The sequence below is a fragment of the Aricia agestis genome, chromosome 2, assembly GCF_905147365.1.
Source record: "Aricia agestis chromosome 2, ilAriAges1.1, whole genome shotgun sequence".
In the NCBI taxonomy this organism is placed as follows: domain Eukaryota; kingdom Metazoa; phylum Arthropoda; class Insecta; order Lepidoptera; family Lycaenidae; genus Aricia; species Aricia agestis.
The window spans coordinates 6414761-6437515 of record NC_056407.1 but is presented as its reverse complement, the minus strand read 5'-3'; the positions used below and the strand labels follow the sequence as shown (position 1 = coordinate 6437515).

The following is a 22755-nucleotide window of genomic DNA, read 5'->3' as shown; positions in this document are numbered from 1 at the left end:
ATCACTTCTATGACGTAATAACAGGGTACTCGGAACAAATCGAGAACAGCGCCGCTGAAATACTGGAACGGTTGGAGCCGCTGCGCGTGGCGGCCTGCGGGGAGGCGGAAAATTTGGGACACGCCGTCACACAACTGGTAAATACTATGTATTGACTTGTTAATAATAAAATATTCGCTTTTCCCTTATATAAAAAAAACAGAAATACACAATGAAAAAGCTTTACAGTGTTTTGTGTTTATCTTTCGAATGACTGTCCCAATAAACAGACTAGGACGAAACATTCCAGAGCTTATACTATGCTTAAATATTTTATTAGCAATATCCTATTGTAAATAAACAGTTGTATATTTGGATTTAAATATAATTTTTAATAAATAAAGTTTAAAAGAAATTGCGATTTTAATACTAAACGAATGTTAAAACGCAGGTGTCGTACGCGGAGCCGCTAGTTCAGGGCGCGACGGGCGCGGCGTCGCAGACCACGGAGTCAGTGGTGCAGACGGCGATGCTGCAGCGCACGCGCACCGTGCTAGAGACGCTGTCGCTGCTGCTGCAGGCGGCGCAGCGCGCGGCCGGCAACCCCAGGGTATGATTATCGACACTATAAGTACAGTAAAGTGAAGTAACAGATAAAATGATTTGCTGATTTGTGTTGGTTCTTTTATAGACTATGTATGAAAAACGACAACATTGAATCCTTATCGTTATATAATAAAAATAACAGATGAGCGAGCAGTCAGTACTAAAGAAAACTAGGTAAAGCTTTTAAATGTCAACATCATCAACAACTTACGACCAAATAGTTATGTCGATTTCTATACTGTAAAGATCACTGACAAACAAACGCCATTTCATCGGCTTATAAACTCTACAACACTTATCACTTACCAACATATTTTGTTGTATTAATACAAGTGATACTTGCAGGCGACCGGCGCTCACGGCGAAGTGGACGCTCAGGCGACGCTGGCCCGCTCCGCGCTGTCGGAGCTGAGCTCCACCGTGCGCGAGCTGAGCAGCCAGCACGGAGCTGTCGGGCCGCTGCTCGATGCCGTTGCCAGAGCGTTGGCTCGACTCACTGAGCACAGGTATGTTATTGATATTATTATAAATTACTGTCTGTCCCGGCAAACGTTGTTTTGCCATATAAAGTATTTCGCCCCGGCCCATATTATTTTATTGAAGTGACTAAATAAGTATGTCACCATGGCAACGACCATCGCTATCCCGTCACACAAACAATGGTCGCCGTCAGTCTCGACTTGTAATAATGTTATTTATTCAACAAATGCACTTATCAGTATAAAAAGTAGATGTTGTCCGATTCTCAACCCTAGCCGATATGCTCGTTAAGATTCACGAAAATCGGTCTAGCCGTTTCAGAGGAGTTCAATTAGGCACACCGTGACACAAGACTTTTATATATTAGATTAAAACATCATAATATATAATTATTTTTGATAAAGATCAATGATGCATTAAAAGATAGAAAACAACTTATTAAAACCTAAAAAGTAACACTTGATCCATATTCTACCTTCTTTGATGTCCTTAACCGCAGTAACGGTGTATAAATAGCGTGATGACGGACAGTCGAGTTATTTGCGTGCAGTCGCTGTACTTTATCGAATTATTCGGTCATAGTCTAAAATAATCTAGTAAAATAATCTAAGTTTTTACTATATCTTGATACTTTGATCTTTGTGGTACCAAACAGAATTAGACGTAGTATAAGATTTCGAAGATTTGTAAATATTCATTTCGGACTTATCACTTATGGTGACTCTAACATTAATTGAATACTGTTTTAAAAACTTGATAATAATGTAATATTGCAGAAGAGATACTTACATCATATGATCTTACAAAATCAATGATTCACTATCCTGACTTCATCAAGTGCTAATTAGCACTCGGAAGAATGATTAACCTGACTCAATAAACTGGCGCAAATCTTCACCTAAACTAGCGAAAAGATCGAAATTAAATTTGTTTTCGTAACGTAATCATTTGAATATCAGCGTAAAGCAAGGCTAGATTGTAACCTTAACTTTCATTTTTAACTAACTTCAAAAAGAAGGTTAGATATAAGACCAATAGGTTTTTTACTTTTTCTGACTCAATGGTTCAATGACAGGATGATTTTTGACGTGGCATCATAAATCTATATCGGATATGCTTAGGTCACGGGTGCTTCAGAGCTGGCCGCCCGCCAACTCGCACGCATTCTGATTGATGCATTCATAATAATATGGGCCTAAATATTACACTCGATATGAGTGTCGGTATGTACTGCACGGGTCATATACCCGCACCAGCCGTCTGGAAATGCAGACAAAGATGACTAAAATGAGTTCTGAATGGCTTTTTGTATAAATACTTAAACTCGTTTGGGTAATCCGGGTTATTGCGATTTATTCGAAGCAGTTCAACATTAGGACCATTTGAAAGAAATCATATGAAACTTTACGGTATGGGAGATATTGTAAAATCCAAAGTTTATTTACATCAATTATAAAAAAATACTCAGCGGATAAATTATTCAATGTTACTTTTTTAAATGTGTTGGAAAAGTCCCTAATAGACAAGAACAGCAAACTTGCATTAATTTTTGCATTAATTTATAGCTGTGTACAGCTATAAATTAATGCAAGTTTGCTGTTCTTGTCTATTAGGGACTTTTCCAACACATTTAAAAAAGTAACATTGAATAATTTATCCGCTGAGTAATTTTTTATAAGCGATGAGATTTTTTATTACAAAGGCACAAAGTAAAGTATTGAAGTATATAATTCTGATAATAAGATAGGATGTTAATAATTTTTGCGAAATAATTTTACGGTCTTAACGATAATTATACCCGTAATAGTGTTGACATAACAAATCACGCCAGACTGTCTCGGACGCCTGCGCAGATACCTCGTGCGCTGAAATCTATTTACCGACGCGCCTATTCGCAAATATAAAATAATTCAAAATTACAGTTAAATATACAAAGTGCTAATTTAAACTTACCTTTTTTAAAAATGAAGTATGTAAATATGTATTTATGATAATAAATTTATTATAAGTGGACTATTATTCTCAAATTAGTTTGGTTTAAACCACCCGTTTCCTTTATAGGATGTCACTGATCAGCAACTACGATGAGACGGATTCGTTTGTGGACTACCAGACAAGAATGGTGGGCGCTGCGAAAGATATTGCGCGCCTTGCAACTGATATGGTATGTCCTAGGTATTGTTTTTCTTGGTAATATGAACGATAGAAGAATGCCCGCTTCTATTTCCTTTAACTCGCACAAGCTTTCTTTAAGTTTATATAATTATCTTCTGTGTTCTTTTATCGTGTGTTATAGTAGTACCAAAATAATCATTGGACTTGATCGTTTGTCAGACGGCGAAGGCAGCAACAGAACCGTCGAAGCTCGTGGAGGTCGGTAATGAGATGTGCGCCAAGTACGAGCAGCTCGCCACAGACAGCCTCGGCGCCTCCGCCACTACACCCAACGCGGACATAGCTAATAGGTAAAAAAGCTTCATTGACTTGCCTAAACATGTAATACGCTAGGTCTTCTTTTTAGCACTTCTAATAATTGACACAACTCTTAACAATAGTTTGGTCGTCGAATAAACCGCTCGATTGACGGTGTTACAAATAAATATAATTATAAAATAAACACGAGTTGCGAAACCAGCCAGACATCAGGGTACTAACAAGCATAATATTCAATATTGTGTTAATTTTGAATGCTGGTAAAAAATATTCTTTTGATTTTTAATATCAAACATGTTAGATATCTTTTGTGTAAGCCTATCCGGACTAAATGTAAATAAAAATAGAAATGAAACATGCTGATAAATTTTTCGTCACTTATCTAGCGATAGTAAAATAGACCCTAAGACCCAATTTCACCAACGTCTGTTAGTGCTAACAGCTTGTTAAAATGTCTTGTCTTCTCTTTCATTCATATGAAAAACCAATACTAATTCGAGAATTGACTTTAACAGTCGTTGGTGAAATTGGGCCTTAAAATTCCTTCATAATTCAGGATCCGCGTAGCAGCAGTAGAACTCGGCGAGGCGGTGTCGGAGCTCGTGCGGGCGGGCGGTCACTGCCGCGTGTCCGCCATAGCGCAGAACCAGCGCGCAGTGGCGGACGCAGCGCGGCGCGTCAACGAGAAGGCGGTGGGCGTGCTCGGCGCGCTGCAGGCGGGCTCCCGCGGCACGCAGGCCTGCATCGACGCCGCTGCTACCATAGCTACCATCATTGGAGATCTGGATACCACCATACTGTTCGCTAGTGCAGGTAACGTGCTAAGAAAATTTTTTCTTACGTTAGAGTGAGGTTTTGTTATTCAGGTATTCGTTTCAGTATGATATAAAAAAAATATGTTCGAGAGTAACTGGATGAAACGGATAACTGTTTAAGTTTTAATCTTATTATTGAAATTATGTAACCTCTAGATTTGTGCATTCATGGGAATGCAATGGTCGTTCCGTCATTTTTTCGTGGACATTTTCCAAACGACATAAACGTTAAACACTAACTAAAACCACCGTTTCAGGTACTCTTCAATCTGACAAAGAGGACGATACGTTCTCAAATCACCGCGAAAATATCTTGAAGACGGCGAAGACCTTGGTAGAGGACACGAAGACGTTAGTGGGCGGGGCCGCCGGCACTCAGGAGCAGCTGGCCAGCGCCGCGCAGAGCGCTGTCGCTACTGTCGGTGAGTTGAATTACGTATTTATTAGTAGGATACAAACAAGATAAATAATAAAGTGTGAATGGACACAAAATACGTTGTGCATTAAAATGTACTCTTTTCGCAAATATCTCTTAATATTTTGCGTTTCGCTCTTTCCTTATTTCGAAGATTTTTTTTCGCAACGTCGCGTCGGTGTTCTAAACTTCTAACAGCATTATTGTGTCACACACACACATATCAATGAAATATTTTCTAAGGGGAAGTGGGAAATTTAAGAGCTAGAAATGCAACTCAGAAATCGCAATATAGGAGGAATTAAACGTGTGACGTCCATAGAGGTGGCTCTTCTTTACTATCACCTTATCCTTCTGCTATTTTCCTTATGCAGTGTATTGTAAGTACAGTACTTATGGTGTTAATATTCGACAGTGCAACTGTGCGAGGTGGTGAAGCAAGGTGCGGTGTCGCTCGGCTGTGGCGGCGGCGGCAGCGCTGAGCCCCAAGTACTCGTCCTGCACGCTGCCCGCGACGCAGCCGCCGCACTCCGTGACTTGACCGCCGCAACCGCCGCCGCCAGCGGCAAACATCACCACCATCCTGACATGGAGAGACTCAAACACGCTGCCAGGGTATGTTGATGTTTTATCTCTAGAGGGACCATAAATTGCAGTATAAGTACGTTAATTTTTTGACACCGAGAAACATTAATAAATTTTGGGATTTGATAAAGATTCAAGATGTGGGTTATTTAGAGGTTATGTGGTAATCAAAGGGAACTTAATGATTAGATAGGATGTTTTTAAAAAATTAAAAGGGTTAGTAGTATCACAAAAATAAGGCTTTTAATGACATGACATCTATCAGGTGTTTTATATTGCTAGATGTAGACCATGTATTATTTTGCTCTATGATGTAGACTGTAAAATATCAATCGGTACATATTATTGTGTCTAGAAAGAGTGTTGCTTAAAAAATTTATTTATATTTTAACATTCATTTTTTCGGTATATTTGGAATTAAACAACTAATAATACAGAATTTGGTATTAATATTCGCTACGCTTAAATTAATAAAAATACTTACATTTGCCACTACTTCAAGGAGCCATATTTTTGTGGCACTACTTTAATATTAATCGTAATGTAAATATGTTGTTCCTCATTTACAAATAATAATTGTGATAAATACATGAGTTAGCTTACACAATTAAAACCGGGGAGTCGATAGCAATACGTGCAATGTGTCCTCGTCTGTCGTGTTGTCTGTCAATATTGGACTCTCCAATCTAGCGGTTTTTATAGCGGCTGTCCGAACCGAAGCGGTGGAGTCTACCCGTCAAAACTAACACGGTCCCCCGAAGCAAACGGCGGTCCATCAATCCGCGTGATTACAACTCGTGCGATTCCGAGACCGATATCAACCAGTCCGACCAGGAGGAGGAGCTGCTGAAGCTCCTGGATTACTCCAGCCAAGACGATGATATTTCACCGACTATATTTTACGATAGTTGCGAAGAAATGATCACATACATAGAGAGCCGTATGCTAAATTCACCGAAGAGAGAAATAAACGAGGACGTTAACGTCAGATACAATCTCGCTGCTAGAAATAGTCTGTTCGATATGGATTGGCGCGTGGTTAAATATGGGGAGAGTATATTTTTGGGCGAACTGAGGAAAATGATAGACCTATACTTGGATTGTGCAGATAGAGCCGTCCGGAGAAGGAAAAGGAAGGAGGAGGAAATGAATACTGCTAATACGGAGCTAGATAGAGAGATGAAGAGATTGTCCCAAATAGTAGAAGATTTAGATTACGAGGAAGTCATTAGCAAAAGAATTAAAACCACTATTAGTACGATTACAACGACACAAAAGACACACGAGCCTAAATCTGAACCGACGAAGCTTACGAGCCCCGTGTTTAAGGTCAGAAAAGTAAAACCTATCAAATTAGAACTGAAAAGTCCAGAAGTAATTGAACCTACTAAAGAGCCTGAGAGGGAACCTAATAGAATGGCAAATGACACTGTAGCTATCAAAGCAAATGAAAATAAAACTAAAGAATTTTGGGATATGTTTAAAGATGATACGGAGTCTTGGAGGGCGCTGGCAAAAAGAAACTTAGAAAAGATGGAGGAGACTAGAAAGGAGTTGGCTCGGTTTAGCGGCCACGAACTAGTGTTGGGGGATATTAAATTTGAAATGGATAAGTATGAAAAAGAGAAGAAAACATTGGAAAGTTTCATTCACGATGTAGACATGTCGAAGATAAGTAACATAGATTTGGAATACGATAAAAAGTATGAGGATATGGTCCTTAAGCTAATAGAGTTCGCCAAAAAAGATTTTATATTTAAAGGTTTCGATCCTTTGATAGAACAATTAAAACTTCTATCCAATGTTCAAATTGATCGTAGAAAGAGAAACATAAATATACACGAAGTTTTAGATATTTATAATAGAATCGATGTGTCCAAATATACGTATCAAGAGTTATGTCTTCTAGAAAAGTATTATACCGAAATAATAAAACGATATCAAACAGAGCAAAACGGTAAAGAAAATATAGTTCCTAATGATCAAGACGGTAGACAGTCTGCGCCTCCGACTTATCACAGAAATGTTATTCTAAACGTGAACTCCCAGCAGAATATCACTAAGAACATTAACCACTATAGCAATAGAACGATATGTCATTCTAATAGCTTAGAAAGAATTAGAGACAAGCACCAGAAATCTAGAAACAGCCTAGAAATTTACGACTTGACGCGCACATATCCAATGCAATACTATGCGAACAATTGGTGGACAATTTATGAGGATATTCTCAAAAATCGCGAGCAGCAATTCGGCACTATCGATAGTTGGTGGAATTTCTACGAGTCAGTTCTCAGTAACAAGGATACTAGCAGCGAGGATATAAAGAGAATAAAAGCCATCGTGGAAAAGAGAACGCGCAGATCTCGACCCAACAGCAGAATGGAAGAGCAATTAAAAATGCTGGACGAGGTCAACAACTCGCGATTCCACGAGACCGAGGACGTGAAGAAGAGCAGCGACGAATCGGTCAGAATTATTATGTAGCTGTTCATTAATAGCTGACATCGCACTACCACAACCTAACAAACGAACGGCACGCAGTGGATAGCATGGTGTTTATTGTCATCGGTTCATTTACGTTGTGGTGTCCGAAGTAACTAATACTGTTGTAGTCCCAAATCTTGGTACCTATATCATTTTCTCGATGTCAGTAAAAATATTAAATTGGTCCATTTCTTTTGGTTTTCAGAAATTACTGGCCTCCCGAAAATGAATGTAAAAAATGTAGCATGATTTATTTGTAAATTATATATTAGATGCTTATTGGTGTGAAATTGAAACGATTTGGGACTCTAACGTTTTATCATATTTTCAGCCTTGACATTTCACTTTCAATCGCTTTCAGAATTCTTCCAAGTTTCTCTGTAGCGTGACTAGACTGTAAAACTTCGATATTAAATTAAAATCTATTCTAAACACGTTTTTAAACTTTATTTTTACTGGTTATAACACACATTAAAAGTGATGGTATTTGTATTTCAAATAAACATTTAAACAATTTATAAATAATAATTGATTTAAAGTTGCGAATTGTAACAACTTGATTTTTATTTCCATTCCATCCCGTTTCATCCATCACATCCCATCACCGCTCTGTCATCCATGGTGTCCGGAGCTAAGAGTGTGTAACCCCAAAGCCACAAGCTTTCACTTCACCGACTCCACTGGGAGGTATCACAGCGAGCTTTGAAAGTCCAATATTGACGTATACATACGATGAGCTTATCTATTTATATCTATGTATATATGGTTGAAAGCTTATGGGTTTCCTGCTATGGCATGTGCTTTAAACACAGTGGGTGTTTTTGTCGATTTTCTAGGCCCTAATTAGTTGGTAACCCTAAGCTCTGATAATATGATTTTCTTGATAATATACGCTTAGCAATTGTTTCTATGCAGATGAAATGTCCTTAATGACAACTTTAATAGAAATAATAAGATTGCTACGTGTGTATTTAGTATAAAGTTTTGAATTAATCTTGATGTATTCACGCGTTGGTCTAGAGTTAAGATCTTAGAATTTAGAATTTTTTACTTAAGAATTTCAAATGTATATAATTTTACATTCAATCTGGGCCAACACGTAACAAGTACTAAAGTGGACCTAATTGGCAAAACCATTATACATTGGCCTCAAAATTCTAATAAAATTAACCAGAGCTTTAGTAGTTGTTATAATATTCAATGCGAGCGATGTCTATAGTGTGTTGTGTTCTAGGTGATGGTGACTAACGTGACGTCACTGCTGAAGACTGTCAAGGCCGTGGAGGACGAACACACCAGGGGGACGAGAGCGCTCGAGTCCACCATCGAAGCGATCTCACAAGAAATCGAGGTAATTAAACCGATATTTCTGATTTAATAAACTTTTTAAACTAAGGAATTCCATTCTATTCGTTCATCCATTCGAATGATAACGCTAATTATTGTAAAAGTAACAACAAACAAAATATATATCCATACACATAAATTCTGTAGAGTCTACACGCTTGTGAACGTCATTTTAATTGATACTATTCAGCCCTCATTTAACAACGACAATATAAACAGTCCGTACTCTCGATAAATTATTATTAAACGAATATCTTAACCAACCAACTTGCAGATCCTGATGTCCCCGGCGGCGCCGAAGTGCACTTCCTCACCCGAGGAGCTGGTGCGGTGCACGCGGCTGATGACGGCCGCGACGGCGCGCGCGGTGGCGGCGGGCGGCGCGAGCGGCGCGGGCGGACAGGACCAGCTGACCGCTGCAGCCAACCTCGGCCGCAAGACTGTCGTCGATATGTTGACTGCTGCTAAGGTATTTATTTTATATACTGGATAATACACACAGCTTATTTCTAAATACGAATATATCACAACATAGTGCACATCCTTGTAAAAGTGTACTTTAAATTGATCTAAAAGTTAAATATTAAATAGTGTACAAGTAAGATTGTTATAGTTATCAACTAATGAATGTTAATTGCATTGCTAAGAATATTAGTAGCTAATAAGTGAAAACGCTTGACGTGTCAAATCCAAATGCATTTGATGTTTTTGTAGGAATAATGATACAACATAATGCTATCTTTTAAAAATACACTGTATGTTTTTATGAAGGAGACAAAAAGCAACGTTAGTATTGGTTTCCTACAATGTTGTATAAATACGCTATAACTACAAGTAAACGTGCACTTGCAGGGCGCCGCGCACGCAGCGGAGAGCGACGAGATCCGTCAACGGACTTTAGAAGCGACGCGCGCGGCGGCGGAGGCGTTCCGCGCGCTGCTAGCCTCATTGCTGCCGCCCGCCAACCGCGCCGCGCTGCCAGACCGCTCGCGAGCCGTCGCGCTCGCTGTCGCCGACATACTCGCTGCTGCTGAGCTGCTCAAAGGTGGGTTGTTATTTATAACAGAAGAGTATATATAGTGTATAATCCTTTCCCGGGACTTACAATAATTATCGGTTGTAAAATTCTATTAGTGTATGTAGTGGTACTGTAAAATTAATATTATGTTGTGGTGAAGAGTCAAGAGATTATCTATGTTTATTATTGTGTTTATAGGCACGGAATGGGTGGACCCCGCGGACCCGACCGTCATTGCGGAACAAGAGCTGTTGGGCGCCGCTGCCTCCATCGACGCTGCCGCGCGCAAACTCGACTCGCTGCGCCCGCGCAACTTGCGATCACAGGTAAAGAATATTACAATTATTATGCTTTAAATTGAAAATATTATATGAAAATAACTATTTACTTATATACATTTATATCAATATTATTATATTTTAATTCATTCGAAGATAAAGCAATTAAAGGGGAAGATGCATAATATTATGAAGATTGAAGACAGATATAACGCGAGGAATATGTCACGTGCCGGTGAGATATGTTTGATATTCTTGGTTGTATTATTTACTCGACCGGGAATCAAACATATTACCCATCGGTCGTGACGAAAGCTACGTACGACAAGAGAAGAAGATCAAATCGAGGACGTGTATTGTTTGTTGAATTGTTTATCGTATAAATATTTTAACGACTATTTGAATGTAATAAATAACAACTTACAACGAAACACAATTCAATATAAACATTAATTTTATTGCAGGAAACCGACGAGACGCTCAACTTCGACGAGATGATATTGGAGGCGGCCAAGTCCATCATCGCTGCTACTTCCGCGCTCGTTCGTGCTGCTTCAGCCGCGCAGAGAGAACTTATTGATCAGGTAATATCGCCTTATATGTAACATGTATTTATTATAGCTGCGTCAACGGAAATTTAATGGAGTAACTATTGTAAATTTTCATACTAAGTAGTTTCTAAGAAAGTATTTAAAAAAAACTTCTATTTCGATGAATATAAATAAAACACTTGCACATTCCAGTTACTTTCATAACATTTGCTATTGATTTAAGACATCAATGACGTAATACCAATGTAAATGTACAGGGTAAAGTGGCTCGTCGTCCTGCAACGTCGTCGGACGACGGTCAGTGGTCGGAGGGTCTAGTGTCGGCAGCACGGCTTGTGGCGGCGGCGGCGCACGCGTTAGTAGAGGCCGCCAACGCGCTCGTGCAGGGCGCCGCCTCCGAGGAGCGCCTCATCTCCAGCGCGAGACAGGTCGCCTCCTCTACCGCGCAGCTGCTGGTTGCCTGCAAGGTATGCTTTGAAACATTTGATGATGACGTCGATCTGTTCTTTTGGAATACTTGCATAAACATATTGAACTCACTTAACTGGTTGGTTACTTTTAAATTATCCATTATTATGAGATTTAGAATAAAAACGAAGGCTTAAAAATATGATATGATACTATGGGCCAACTTCACCACTATAACAACTTTGAAATAAATTATGGCCTAAAGAGATTGGTGTGCCAAAGGCCAACTTATTCATAATTTCTTCTGCTTTTATTATAATTATTATATTTGCAATTATTATAATCACTCGTCATCATTACACACAATGGTATTTTATAGGTGAAGGCGGACCCATCGTCGGAGTCGACGCGACGCCTACAAGCGGCGGGCGCGGAGGTTATCCGCTCGACCGACAACCTGGTGCGCGCGGCCCGCGACGCCATACACTGCGACGACGAGCGCTCGCTCGTGCTCAACCGACGTATGGTCGGCGGCATCGCGCAGGAGATTGATGCTAGGTACGATTTGATAATGTTTTTGATATCTTATGATTTATGAATATTTGTTTTGACAGACGATTTGTGGAAAATGACTCTAAAGCCTCTAGTGACATTGAGTTTTGGGTTTGGAAGAGCTTTGAGACCGCACTAAGCGAAACTTCGCGGCATTCGGCAGTGAGTAGTGACGCGACACTTCACGTGCCATAGAAGTTAGAACTAACGTTTTACGACGATAGCGACGTCGTGTCGTGTCGCTTTAGTATGGTGATGGTCTCACTTTTACCCATCAATTTTTCTATACTTTGTCAAACTATGTCAAGCTAAAGACATTGAAACAGAGTTGAACTTAAAAAAAAGGAAATACAAAAACTTTGGTGGTTTTCGTAGTTTCCCGTGACACACAATAATCGTATCTTACCTTTCCGCACATATTTTTAAGCTATATCTCATTTAACTTTTTTATAATCAGATCGGAGGTGCTCCGTATCGAGAAAGAGCTGGAGGAGGCGCGCGGGCGGCTGACGGCGATCCGCCAGGCCAAGTACAAGCTGCGCGACACGTCGGGCGAAGACACCGACACTGACCACGACCACTCGCTGCCGCACAGGTATAAATTATGTTAAGTACTTTTATATTATGCATACTAATGTTATAGTCGTCTTTTTTTGTTTCTAGTTCAGAAAGTCTCTGATCCGTCCGTCAGTTACCTCTATGCTGTTGTAACTGATATTGATGGAATTAGCTCAGGAAATTCTTTGCGTTTTTGTAAAGAGCGTGCATAATTATCGACACCGAAAAATGTACAATTCCAGCGCGATATACTGATTCCGATTCAAACAATATTGCTGACTGTCTCTAACTTACACAGATGCGAGATAAATGGATTCCTATCCAACCGAGTTGCGGGCTATCTCTAATTTATTATTTGTTATACATTGTCATTTGTCTGTTACCATTTTTCAGGTTCAAATCTCCGACGAGCAGCTTCGCGAACACCACGTACAGCCCGAACAGCACGTACGCGACGCACAACACCACCCACAACACCACACTCAACACCACGCACAACACCACACGCGACGCCCCGCACAACATCAGCCAACACGTGTCCAACCTCAGCCACCACGTGTCCAACCTGAACCACTCCATCCACGGCTCGCCCGGACAGAACGGGTACGACAAGCAGCCGCAGAGCCCCTCGTTCTCGAGTTTCCGACCTCAAGACGAAACTCCCAAGCAGAACTATGAGGGGTTCACGACTCGGTAAGTTGTTAATAACGACGGCGCGGTCAAAATATGTTTTTAAGTCACATTAATGTTACTGATCAATATTTAAAATATGAAAAAAGAGTTTTCAAAATAGTCTTGCATTAAAAAATATTTTGACCGAATAATAAATCGATTTTGATGTTTTAACAAACTCTAATAATAATCTTGCTTTCTTTCACGCTGCTGGACGCGACAGATGATTAATATACTTCTAACCAACATCATGTATAATGTGCCTTCGGATAGAACTTATGAAATGTGCCTGGATACATAGAATATATATTACTACTATAATAATATTATATATAAATTGTCTGAAATGTTGACAATCTGTTAAAGAGTAACAAGTAATCGATTTTATTTTTGATGGCGATGTCTTATGCTAAATTATTGTCGCTAAAATATAACAAAAAAACACATTAGATTACTTGCTGCTCCCAAAATTTTCTATGGAAATGATACTCAACATTTTATGTCTGTTGTTAGTGTTTAATTCAAAATTGTATTAGAGCTAAGTCACTAAATTTAGATAATAATAATTATTGGCCTACCCTTCGCTCCTCTATGGACTACGGCGCATGAGCTTGAGCCTAGCCAAAGCTGCTTAGACCAGCCGGGAATTCCGAAAGGAACATAAAATATGTATACTATAATTAACAATCGACGGTACATAGTTGATAGACCGATGTTTCGTTTGCAGAGAAAAAAGCAGGAATGACAGAACGATGAAAACTAAGTAAGTCGAGATTGTAAATAAATGCATCGAATGCCTCCACCGTGTTTGTCATGACGCTTGACGCCCGCGATCGAGAATATCGAATACGAACATCGTTCTGTACATATTACATCGCCCTGTGACCCTGTGCATGATCGCAGACTTGATGCTTATTTAACACGCCTTACGTTAAAATATTAATTGACTGACGTATAAGACTGTCCAAGAGATTATTTACTAATAAAACTTATTTATTAATCGCTCGGCAAATAGATAAAAAAAAAGAAAAAACCATCAAGTGTGTCGACTTGTGTAACAATAGTAATGATCTGAATTAACTCGATACTTAGCATGTTTTACAAACTTGCCTCCTCTACATAATGCTTCCTTAAAATATAGTTAAGTAATTGTATTAAAATAATAGTAGCATTTTTAACATAAACTGACATATAGTATCTATTAATAAACAACAAATACGATGAGGCGCCTAGCGACTAACGAAATAATAAATGCTCATGTCCGTTTATGTTGCAGTACGTAGACTGTAGAGCTTAATAGCGGTAGCTAATCACTCTAATTTTCTTTCTCCTAACGTGCATGTGGGTGTAACGTAACGCTAGGGCGGAGTCGGTCGTCGTCAAGTCGGGGTCGCTGCCTGTCGCGCGGCCCGCCCGGCCCTCCCCGCCCGCGCGGCCCGCGGACCCCGAGCGCATATTCTACCGGCGCGAGAGGCCGCCCCCGCCGCCGCCGCGCCGCCTCTCCCACCTAAAGTACGAGGACAACGCTAGTTCTTGATTGGGTTCGTTCTCTCCTTCTTCTCGCACCGGGGTAGGTCACCGGCACCGTCACTTTTTCAATTTCTGGTGGGTCTAGTTCAATCGTTTTGGGGGTCGTATCTGGAAGTAGAACTTTTGACAGGACGACGATCAACGAGGACCTCTATTTACTCACTTCGACTAATAACCTTGTGTCTAATACCGCATGGCATGTGGTGGCGGTTTCGCTAGATCGGTTCCGGTCACGATTAACGCCGACCTAACATACTCTAACTGTGGGTACGATTTCAGCTACGAGACTCGACTCTACGACACCCCGCGCCCGGTCAACGAATACTATTCCAAAACTGACGACCGGCGAAACTACGAGTCCAGCCAGTACTACACCGAGGAGCAGAAGTTCGGGTACGACTCGGTCGCGCCGCTCAGCCCCAAGTTCAACGCCCGGGATCTAAAGTTCGACGTAAAATCCGAGCCGATATACTCCTCGCTGAGGAAGCCCTCCAACTTCGACGGCGTGGGGCAGACGTTCGCCGAGCACCAGAAGTCCACGGAGGCGATTCCCGGGGGCACGAAGCACTCGGAGTACTCGGTCCGGAGCGAGTCCTACCGGAGCTACCCGAAGACCGAGGTCATCACGACCGAGTCGAGGCGGGAGGTCAAGTCGCCGTTCGCGACTTCGACGCCCTCCAAGTTCGAGCGGACGGAGTACTCCGACTTCAAAAACGTGAACACGGTGAAGGTGCCGACGCCCGAGTTCGAGAGGATATCGTCCCCGGCCGGCAGGGAGGTGCGCAGCGCCGCCGGCCCCGACTTCCTCGAGGAGACCACCACCGAGGTGAAGGAGATCCCGAACGGCACGCAGAAGATCACCACCACCAAGATCTACAGCTCGTCGCCCGTCAACATGACCAGCACCAGCACGCGGTACGAGCCCGTCAAGCTGGAGGGCATCGACGAGCTCGCCAAGTCGTTCGACGACGACTCGCGCTACGGCACGCTCGACTCGCGCTTCGGCACGCTCGACTCCAAGCTCAGCTCCGACACGAGCCGCTCCTTCATGCGGCCCTCCGACTTCCAGTCCTCCGACTACCGCGCGACCACGAGCATCACCAACGTCAAGAAGCCCGCGGAGCTGGCCAAGGAGGTAGACTCGCTGGACAGAAAGTTCTCCAAGCAGACCGTCACGTCGGAGACGATCGAGCGCAAGTCGGTGATGACCAGCTCGCACAAGTCCGAGTCCAGCTCCACCGTCACCAAAAAATTCGGAAACTTATAAAGGTTTGGCCGCTTGTCGTTCTGCTTGCGTAGTGTTAGTAGATGTAAATTAGATGTCGCATGTGTGGTTGCGTCTTGTTTTGTTATTTAATGTTATGTACAAAATTTTATATGATTGACTTTAACCACGCGTAGAGGGAGCACGAGTCAGCGAAGTTGGACCGAGCATTTTGCAGCTTCGTTTTATGTTTGACGCTTTAAATTATTTTTAAATATGATCTGACGACGAATGTGAGCGAGTGCCTCGAGAATTTCGGAAAATAATTATTGGTGAGAGGTGCTAAAATTTGAAGATTATTAATTTGTTACATTTCGTCTAGATTTATTAGCGAGTGGGTCTCACTCGAAGGAAAGAAATTTTGACAAAAATTATGATGTATTTACTTACAAATTGATAAATGTATTTGTTTGTCTCGACGTTGAATCTTCTCACAAAGTGCTAGCCCCGCCGGGGTCCTTATATACGAGATGCCTTTAATATTATTAATTATTATGTACTAGATGTTATACATTAAATGAGCCTAGCTATTTTAGGAATTTTAAAAATCCCGTCAGGTGCTTAATGAAGCTTGTATTTATGAAATTGACATAACTTTTATAAAAATAAAAATTACCTCAATATGATACCTAAAGCGATATATTTGAACTCGTTCTTTTAAAAACGTTCCGTTATCGATGTTTCCTACAGATACTATCGCCCGAACAGCAAATAATATAATAATTCAAATACTTTCATAATAAAACGTTTTAATCATACCGAGCATTTTTAGCCCTTATTCATAGGAAACATCGATTTATTGACTGGGTCGAGTGTTGATCCGTCAGCGAGTCATGCCGAGTGCAACTAAATATGACGGTCTTGTCATTATATAAACGAAATTGTGCCATAGTTTATAATAATTATAAATATAAATGTGTAGCTGTGTAGTGTATCGTGGTGCATTATTATGGTAACTATTTTAACATTTACCTGCTATTAACTATAATAAATTGAAAGTTATCATTTTATATCGAATGTTAAAAGTGCAATCGGTATAAAATGTATGGTTTCAAATAATAATAATTATTAAAGACCTCGTTCGACCAATCAAAATAATTATTACATAAGTACTATATTTAAGAAGCTTTAACAAAGAGAATATTATAATCACTATATAATATTTTACAGCTCAAATTAAATAATTATGATTAATTTTATTTTAATAAATATGAATATCTAGTTTCAAATTATGTATTTCGGAATGGTTAAAATACAATATTGTAATACAAATAACTTATCATGATGTTATTGATTGGTCGATCGAACAAGTCATAATAATTGCAAATAATATTGTAAAAAGCTATTTACAAAGTATATTAAAAAGTAATTTTCTAATCCTGTATGGTGTGCACAAAGTATGTTTGTACTAAATTATATTGTGCTAAACTCGTAACTAGTATTAATTATATTAACAGTCATAAACACAATATAGTTATACTATAATAAGGTATTTTTTCTTATAGCGAGGTAGCGTCCCGAGCCGGCGGTATAGAGGTCTCGACATAACTAGCGTGCCTTAGCGCCACAGAGCTGTCTCGTCTCTGTCCCCAACTATACTGCACCTGTGCAATACCACCATTTTATATTCTATATATTTATACTTATTATTATTCTTGTAGGAGTAACGACCTATTGAAATATTTTGTGAATTATATAATATCGTATAATGGGGACAGAACGTATTAATTATAAACAATGTACATACACCCAAAAGGGATGACGTCCACTGAAGGTATAAAACACCAATTCTATAGTCTAGTATCTATGTTTAGAGTTATATGGATGTGTACCGTGTAATATGCATTTTAATGTCCAGGCTAAACGGTGTCTTATTAATGTAGTATTTTGTAACCTCGTATAGGGTATGTCGTATTTAGATAAGTCGGCTGTTAGTGGGAGAATCTGAAACCGCTTCATATATAAGTTTTAACCGAAGTAGTGCCAACATAACCACCACCTGATTTACAAAAGTAAATTAGGGGTGGATCATTAAAGCCTAGAGAACTAGAATGATGATATTTTGAAGCACATGTTCGTGTCTCTCAATGCGAGCCGCAATTATTGTAATATTTAATAAAAAATATTCTCATTTTGTTTTTAATGTTTGTAAAAACTCATACAACATGATTATTAAAAAACCAAATAAAATTCTTACTAATAATTTAATTTAGCGATTATTATTTGTTCGATTATATTAATTTGTTATGATTATTTGAAGATTTTATTGTGTAGCTCCTCGGTAGCTATTTTATCTAAGCTAGGGGCATTCTATGACTTACATATTGACGTAATAAATATTTACTAATATATTTAACTTTTTTATTCACCTTTTATCATCATCCGTATCATCCGCCGACCGTAGTCCAAACATAATATTGAGAAACGAAGTGAGTACGCTCTACTTAAGTATCTAATAAAAGAACCAGCTATTAACTACAATCAGAAAGAGATCCATACTTAACCCATCAAGCCCTAAGCGGCAGCCGGCTGCCGCATAAACGCGCCGCAGCGGCAGCGGCACCGCCACCGCGGCGGCGCCGCTGCATACTCATCCTTTTAGGGTCAATTCAGACCGCAACGTGACGAGGCGAGGCGCGACGCGACGCGACCCAAATTTGTATGGATTTGACAGATGTCGTCAGCGTGAGACGTCTTGCGAATCTGTCAAATCCATACTAATTTTGAAATGCATCTACGCGTCACGTTGCGGTCTGAATCAACCCTTAGGGTTGATTCAGACCGCAACCGCAAGTATGGATTTGACAGATTCGCAAGACGTCTCACGCAATTGAAATCTGTCAAATCCATACAAATTTAGAAATGCATCTACGCGTCGCGTTGCGGTCTGAATTGACCACCCTTTTCACACGGCGCCACCGCGGCGGCGGTGATTCTTTATCGCGGCGGCGAAAAACGCTGCCGCTGCGGCGCCGTGTGTAAACATGCTAACAATAATTGAAAATCTATTGTGTCTGCGATACCCGATGTGATGCGATAAAAATATGTGCAAAATATCGAAGCTTCGATAAGTAGTAATAATGTTTAAGCATTTTGGTCTTACATTAACTCAAAAAGAAAATCCAAAGGTACCTTACCTAACGAAATGTTTCTGAATGATAAAAAGTACAGAGATCCTATTAACATTAGTAACGCTTTTATGGAAAACTTTTCTACAGCTTTTAATGGCACAAGCTTGATCAATTATACTGACTTACTAAAAGAAGGCTGTAAAGACTCAATGCCAGTCAGCACGCTAACCAATATAGAGGTAGATAATAAAACAATAATTAAAAAAATAAAAAACCTTGACCTAAATAAAAGTACTGGACCGGATGGTATTCCGCCCATATTTATTTCTCGTAGCGCAGAGACCATTTCCAAGCCATTAACACTTATTTATAATAAATCTTTAAGCAGTGGAATCTTTCCATCACTTTGGAAGCAGGCTAACATCGTTCCTGTACCTAAATCAGGTGACTCTAGGGATATACAAAATTATAGGCCAATAGCCCTCCTTTCCGTGTTTGCCAAAGTACTAGAATCACTGGTCTGTCCACACTTGAACAATCATCTAAATATGGTGTTAAAATCTGAACAACATGGATTCCGTAACAGAATGTCCACCCTAACTAACCTTAGTTCATACATTGATGATTTGTGTAATGCTGTAGACAAGAATTTAGAAGTAGATGCTATATATATTGATTTTAGCAAGGCTTTTGATAGGGTGGACCATGAACTGTTATTGGTAAAGTTAAGAAAGATAGGGATTCATGGTAATTTATTAATTTGGTTTTGTACTTACCTAGATTCTAGAATTTTAAAAGTAACTACAAATGGGTATGAATCAAAGCAAGTTATTGCAACTTCTGGAGTGCCCCAGGGCTCGCACTTGGGACCCCTATTATTTTTTATTTTTATTAATGATATTGCTAATGTCATCAAATATTGTAAATTTTTACTTTTCGCTGACGATCTTAAGATTTATAAAATTATAACGAGCAATCTTGACATCATTCAACTACAGCTAGACCTAGATCAAATACATATTTGGACCGAAACTAACAAACTTCCTTTAAACGCTAAAAAATGCAATTTTATTAAATTCTCAAAAAAGCAGAACACTATCGCTTCTTCTTATCACATTAATTATGTAAATCTTGATCGAGTGCGAGACCTAGGTGTAATTACTGATGAAAACTTAACGTTTATTAACCACATTGATACCATAGTGACTAAATCTCTCAAGATGCTGGGCTTTATCTGGAGGAACTGTAAAGATTTTAAAACGTCATCGCCCTTTAAATTATTGTATTTCATGCTTGTGAGAACGGTATTGGAGTATTGTTCCCCGGTCTGGAGTCCACACTATCGATGCCATATTAATAGAATAGAAGCGGTTCAACGAAAATTCTTATTCTTTTTAACAATTCACCAAAAAAAGTATAATGTTTTAAATACATATGACGAACGATTAGAATACTTCAATATCCAGAAACTTGAGCATCGTAGGTGGATAACTGAGCAGATGTTTCTTTTTAAAATGTTAAATAACTTATATAACAGTCCTGACTTCCTGTCACGAATAATGTTTTCTGTTCCAAGACCTAACTCTAGAAAGCGAGAGGTGTTTTCTGTAAAGGGTTACAGAACCAATTTAGGCCATCATAGCATGCTACCGAGAATATGTCGAGACCATAACAAGCTGTACAAGGAGTTCGATGTTGACATTACCGCTCACAAACTTGCTCCTTTTAAGCGAGTGCTAGCAGAAATCCCCTACCCAACTTAACGTGCGATATTGTCATCATCGACCTCATAAAAGCAATTTCGCTATAAATATATTATTTGCATGCTGAGTCTGCCTGTAATTGGGTCTGCACCTCAATAAGGTTCGTGTTGTAATATTAGTGAAATAAGTTTTTTATAAGATGTAGACCTGTTGGCAGACCAAATAAATAAAATAAAAATAAAATAAAATTAATAATATTATAAATGCAAAAGTGTGTCTGTCTGTTACGTCTTCACGCCGAAGCCGCTGATCCGATTTTTCTGAAATTTGATACGGAGATAGAGATTTGACAAAGGATACTTGCTATCCCTGATAATGTACGGTCGCCGCGCGATAAACTAATTTTGGCACAACGGAGATGCGGACTTCATCTAGTTAGGTTAGGGCGCATTTTCATTAGTCGTTAACTCGTACGGTATACAGCATACGGGGAGTCTATGACAACGAATGGCGCATGTCTATTGGTCGTGGCATGATCTCCCGTACCCCGCATGCGGGCCCTATCGACCAGTGAAAATGCGCCATTAGGTTAGATTGTGACCAGCAATGCGTCAAAACATTTGCGTTGATGCGTCAAAACGATGCAACACAACGCAACGTGCCGTGTAGACTGGCTCAAATGCTAAGTACTCACATACGGTTTTGCTCGATAGTTTTACTCCAATCGAGTAATAATTACTGTGTGGACCGCAAAACTGACAGCTCGAAGGCTCGCATCGAGCCAGTTTGATGGAGTTAAATATATCGATTTGGGCGCTTTGCATACGACGGAACTCGGCGGGCCGGTCAATTTCGCCGCGAACGATAGCACAATGGGAATTCTATATTACCAACGCACACGGCGGGCAAAAAGACCGCGCCCCAGGTGCCCGGCGGGCACTGGCGGCGCATGTCCGAAGCTGCCCGCCGTGGATCACACAAACCAGTTTACATGCAGTAACGCAGACGGCGTGTGCTTTGTGTACGCGGCGCGGGCAGCCGCAGACATCGACGGGCGTACGAGGCGAAATTGACCGGCCCGCCCCGCCCCGCCCCGTCGTCTGTAAAGCGCCTTAAGAGTAAAACTATCGAGCAATGCTGAATGTGTGGACGAAAGCCCGAGCCGCGGGTTTTGCTCGACGTTATTGGCTCGATCGAGCAAAACCGTATGTGAGTACTTAGCATATCGGGGGGCGTCATACGAATCATGACAATAGGTGATACTAGTGAAATTCTAGCAGTTTTTAAGCCGCTAGAATTTCACTAGTATCATCTAATAATGGTAACAGTTAAACAATTATTTTGTATATTAGAATTATATATTTTCTCTATGAACAATAATATTATTTGAACTTTGACAACTCTGCAACCAAAATTTGATTTAGTATAAATTAAAATATTGTGTTAAAATTAATATTTTTTTATCAAAATATTTAAAAACATCAAAATTACATTCACTTCAGACTTTCTGATATTGTGCAGCATTTGCTGAGTGAGCCAAACCTAAGCCCTACCTTTAGTAATTTCCGACTTGTAAGTGTTTAGAAAATAGTTTCAGCAGGTTTGGTTTGTCTCACTCCCAAAATAACCTCCTGATTTTATACCCGGTGATGAAATATATTCAATTAACAAAACATTGTCGTCATGGCGTTATATCACATCTAGAAAAGACTTTCGATATTATATTTTAATGAACGAATGACTCATCACACATTTCCTAATGTTGCATGTTAAAAGCACTATAGTCACATAAATATGCAAGAAAATAATACTCACTGCAAAAAATTAATTATTCTGTATTGGACTGTCTAACTTAAATCTGAATAGAAAATGTCCTCCTACTCGTGTAAAATTATTAAAAATCGTTAGCGCACTAAAATAGGACTAGTAAAATATATTTAAATTAAAATTAACTCTTAATACTTAATTATATTTATGTAACTTATAGAGAAAAAACGATTCTA

At 39.7% G+C, this 22755-nt stretch overlaps 2 protein-coding genes across 13 annotated transcripts in view; one reads left to right on the top strand and one right to left on the bottom strand.

The window, feature by feature from the left end:
- Positions 1-18329, top strand: part of LOC121736614 (talin-1) — a 66908-nt gene extending 48579 nt beyond the window's left edge. Inside the window, exons 42-62 of one of the 12 annotated variants that reach the window (XM_042127943.1) lie at positions 25-137; positions 431-589; positions 931-1091; positions 3127-3229; positions 3400-3530; positions 4055-4311; positions 4571-4735; positions 5144-5343; positions 6016-7782; positions 9035-9151; positions 9422-9616; positions 10000-10192; positions 10364-10491; positions 10908-11027; positions 11252-11461; positions 11782-11960; positions 12412-12549; positions 12906-13205; positions 13912-13947; positions 14994-15982; positions 17477-18329. In XM_042127943.1, the coding sequence (XP_041983877.1) occupies positions 25-137; positions 431-589; positions 931-1091; positions 3127-3229; positions 3400-3530; positions 4055-4311; positions 4571-4735; positions 5144-5343; positions 6016-7782; positions 9035-9151; positions 9422-9616; positions 10000-10192; positions 10364-10491; positions 10908-11027; positions 11252-11461; positions 11782-11960; positions 12412-12549; positions 12906-13205; positions 13912-13947; positions 14994-15981 (5660 nt within the window). In that variant the 3' untranslated portion in view covers position 15982; positions 17477-18329. The other 11 variants (XM_042127934.1, XM_042127966.1, XM_042127972.1 and 8 more) reach the window with 11 other exon arrangements.
- The window catches only part of LOC121736678 (protein prune homolog 2), a 32861-nt gene continuing 22170 nt past the window's right edge, over positions 12065-22755 (bottom strand). The window contains exons 11-12 of the mRNA XM_042128044.1: positions 12807-12809; positions 12065-12076 (exon numbers count right to left, since the gene is read on the bottom strand). The gene's annotated coding sequence lies outside the window, so the exon portion shown is untranslated. The remainder of the gene's footprint in view (positions 12077-12806; positions 12810-22755) is intronic.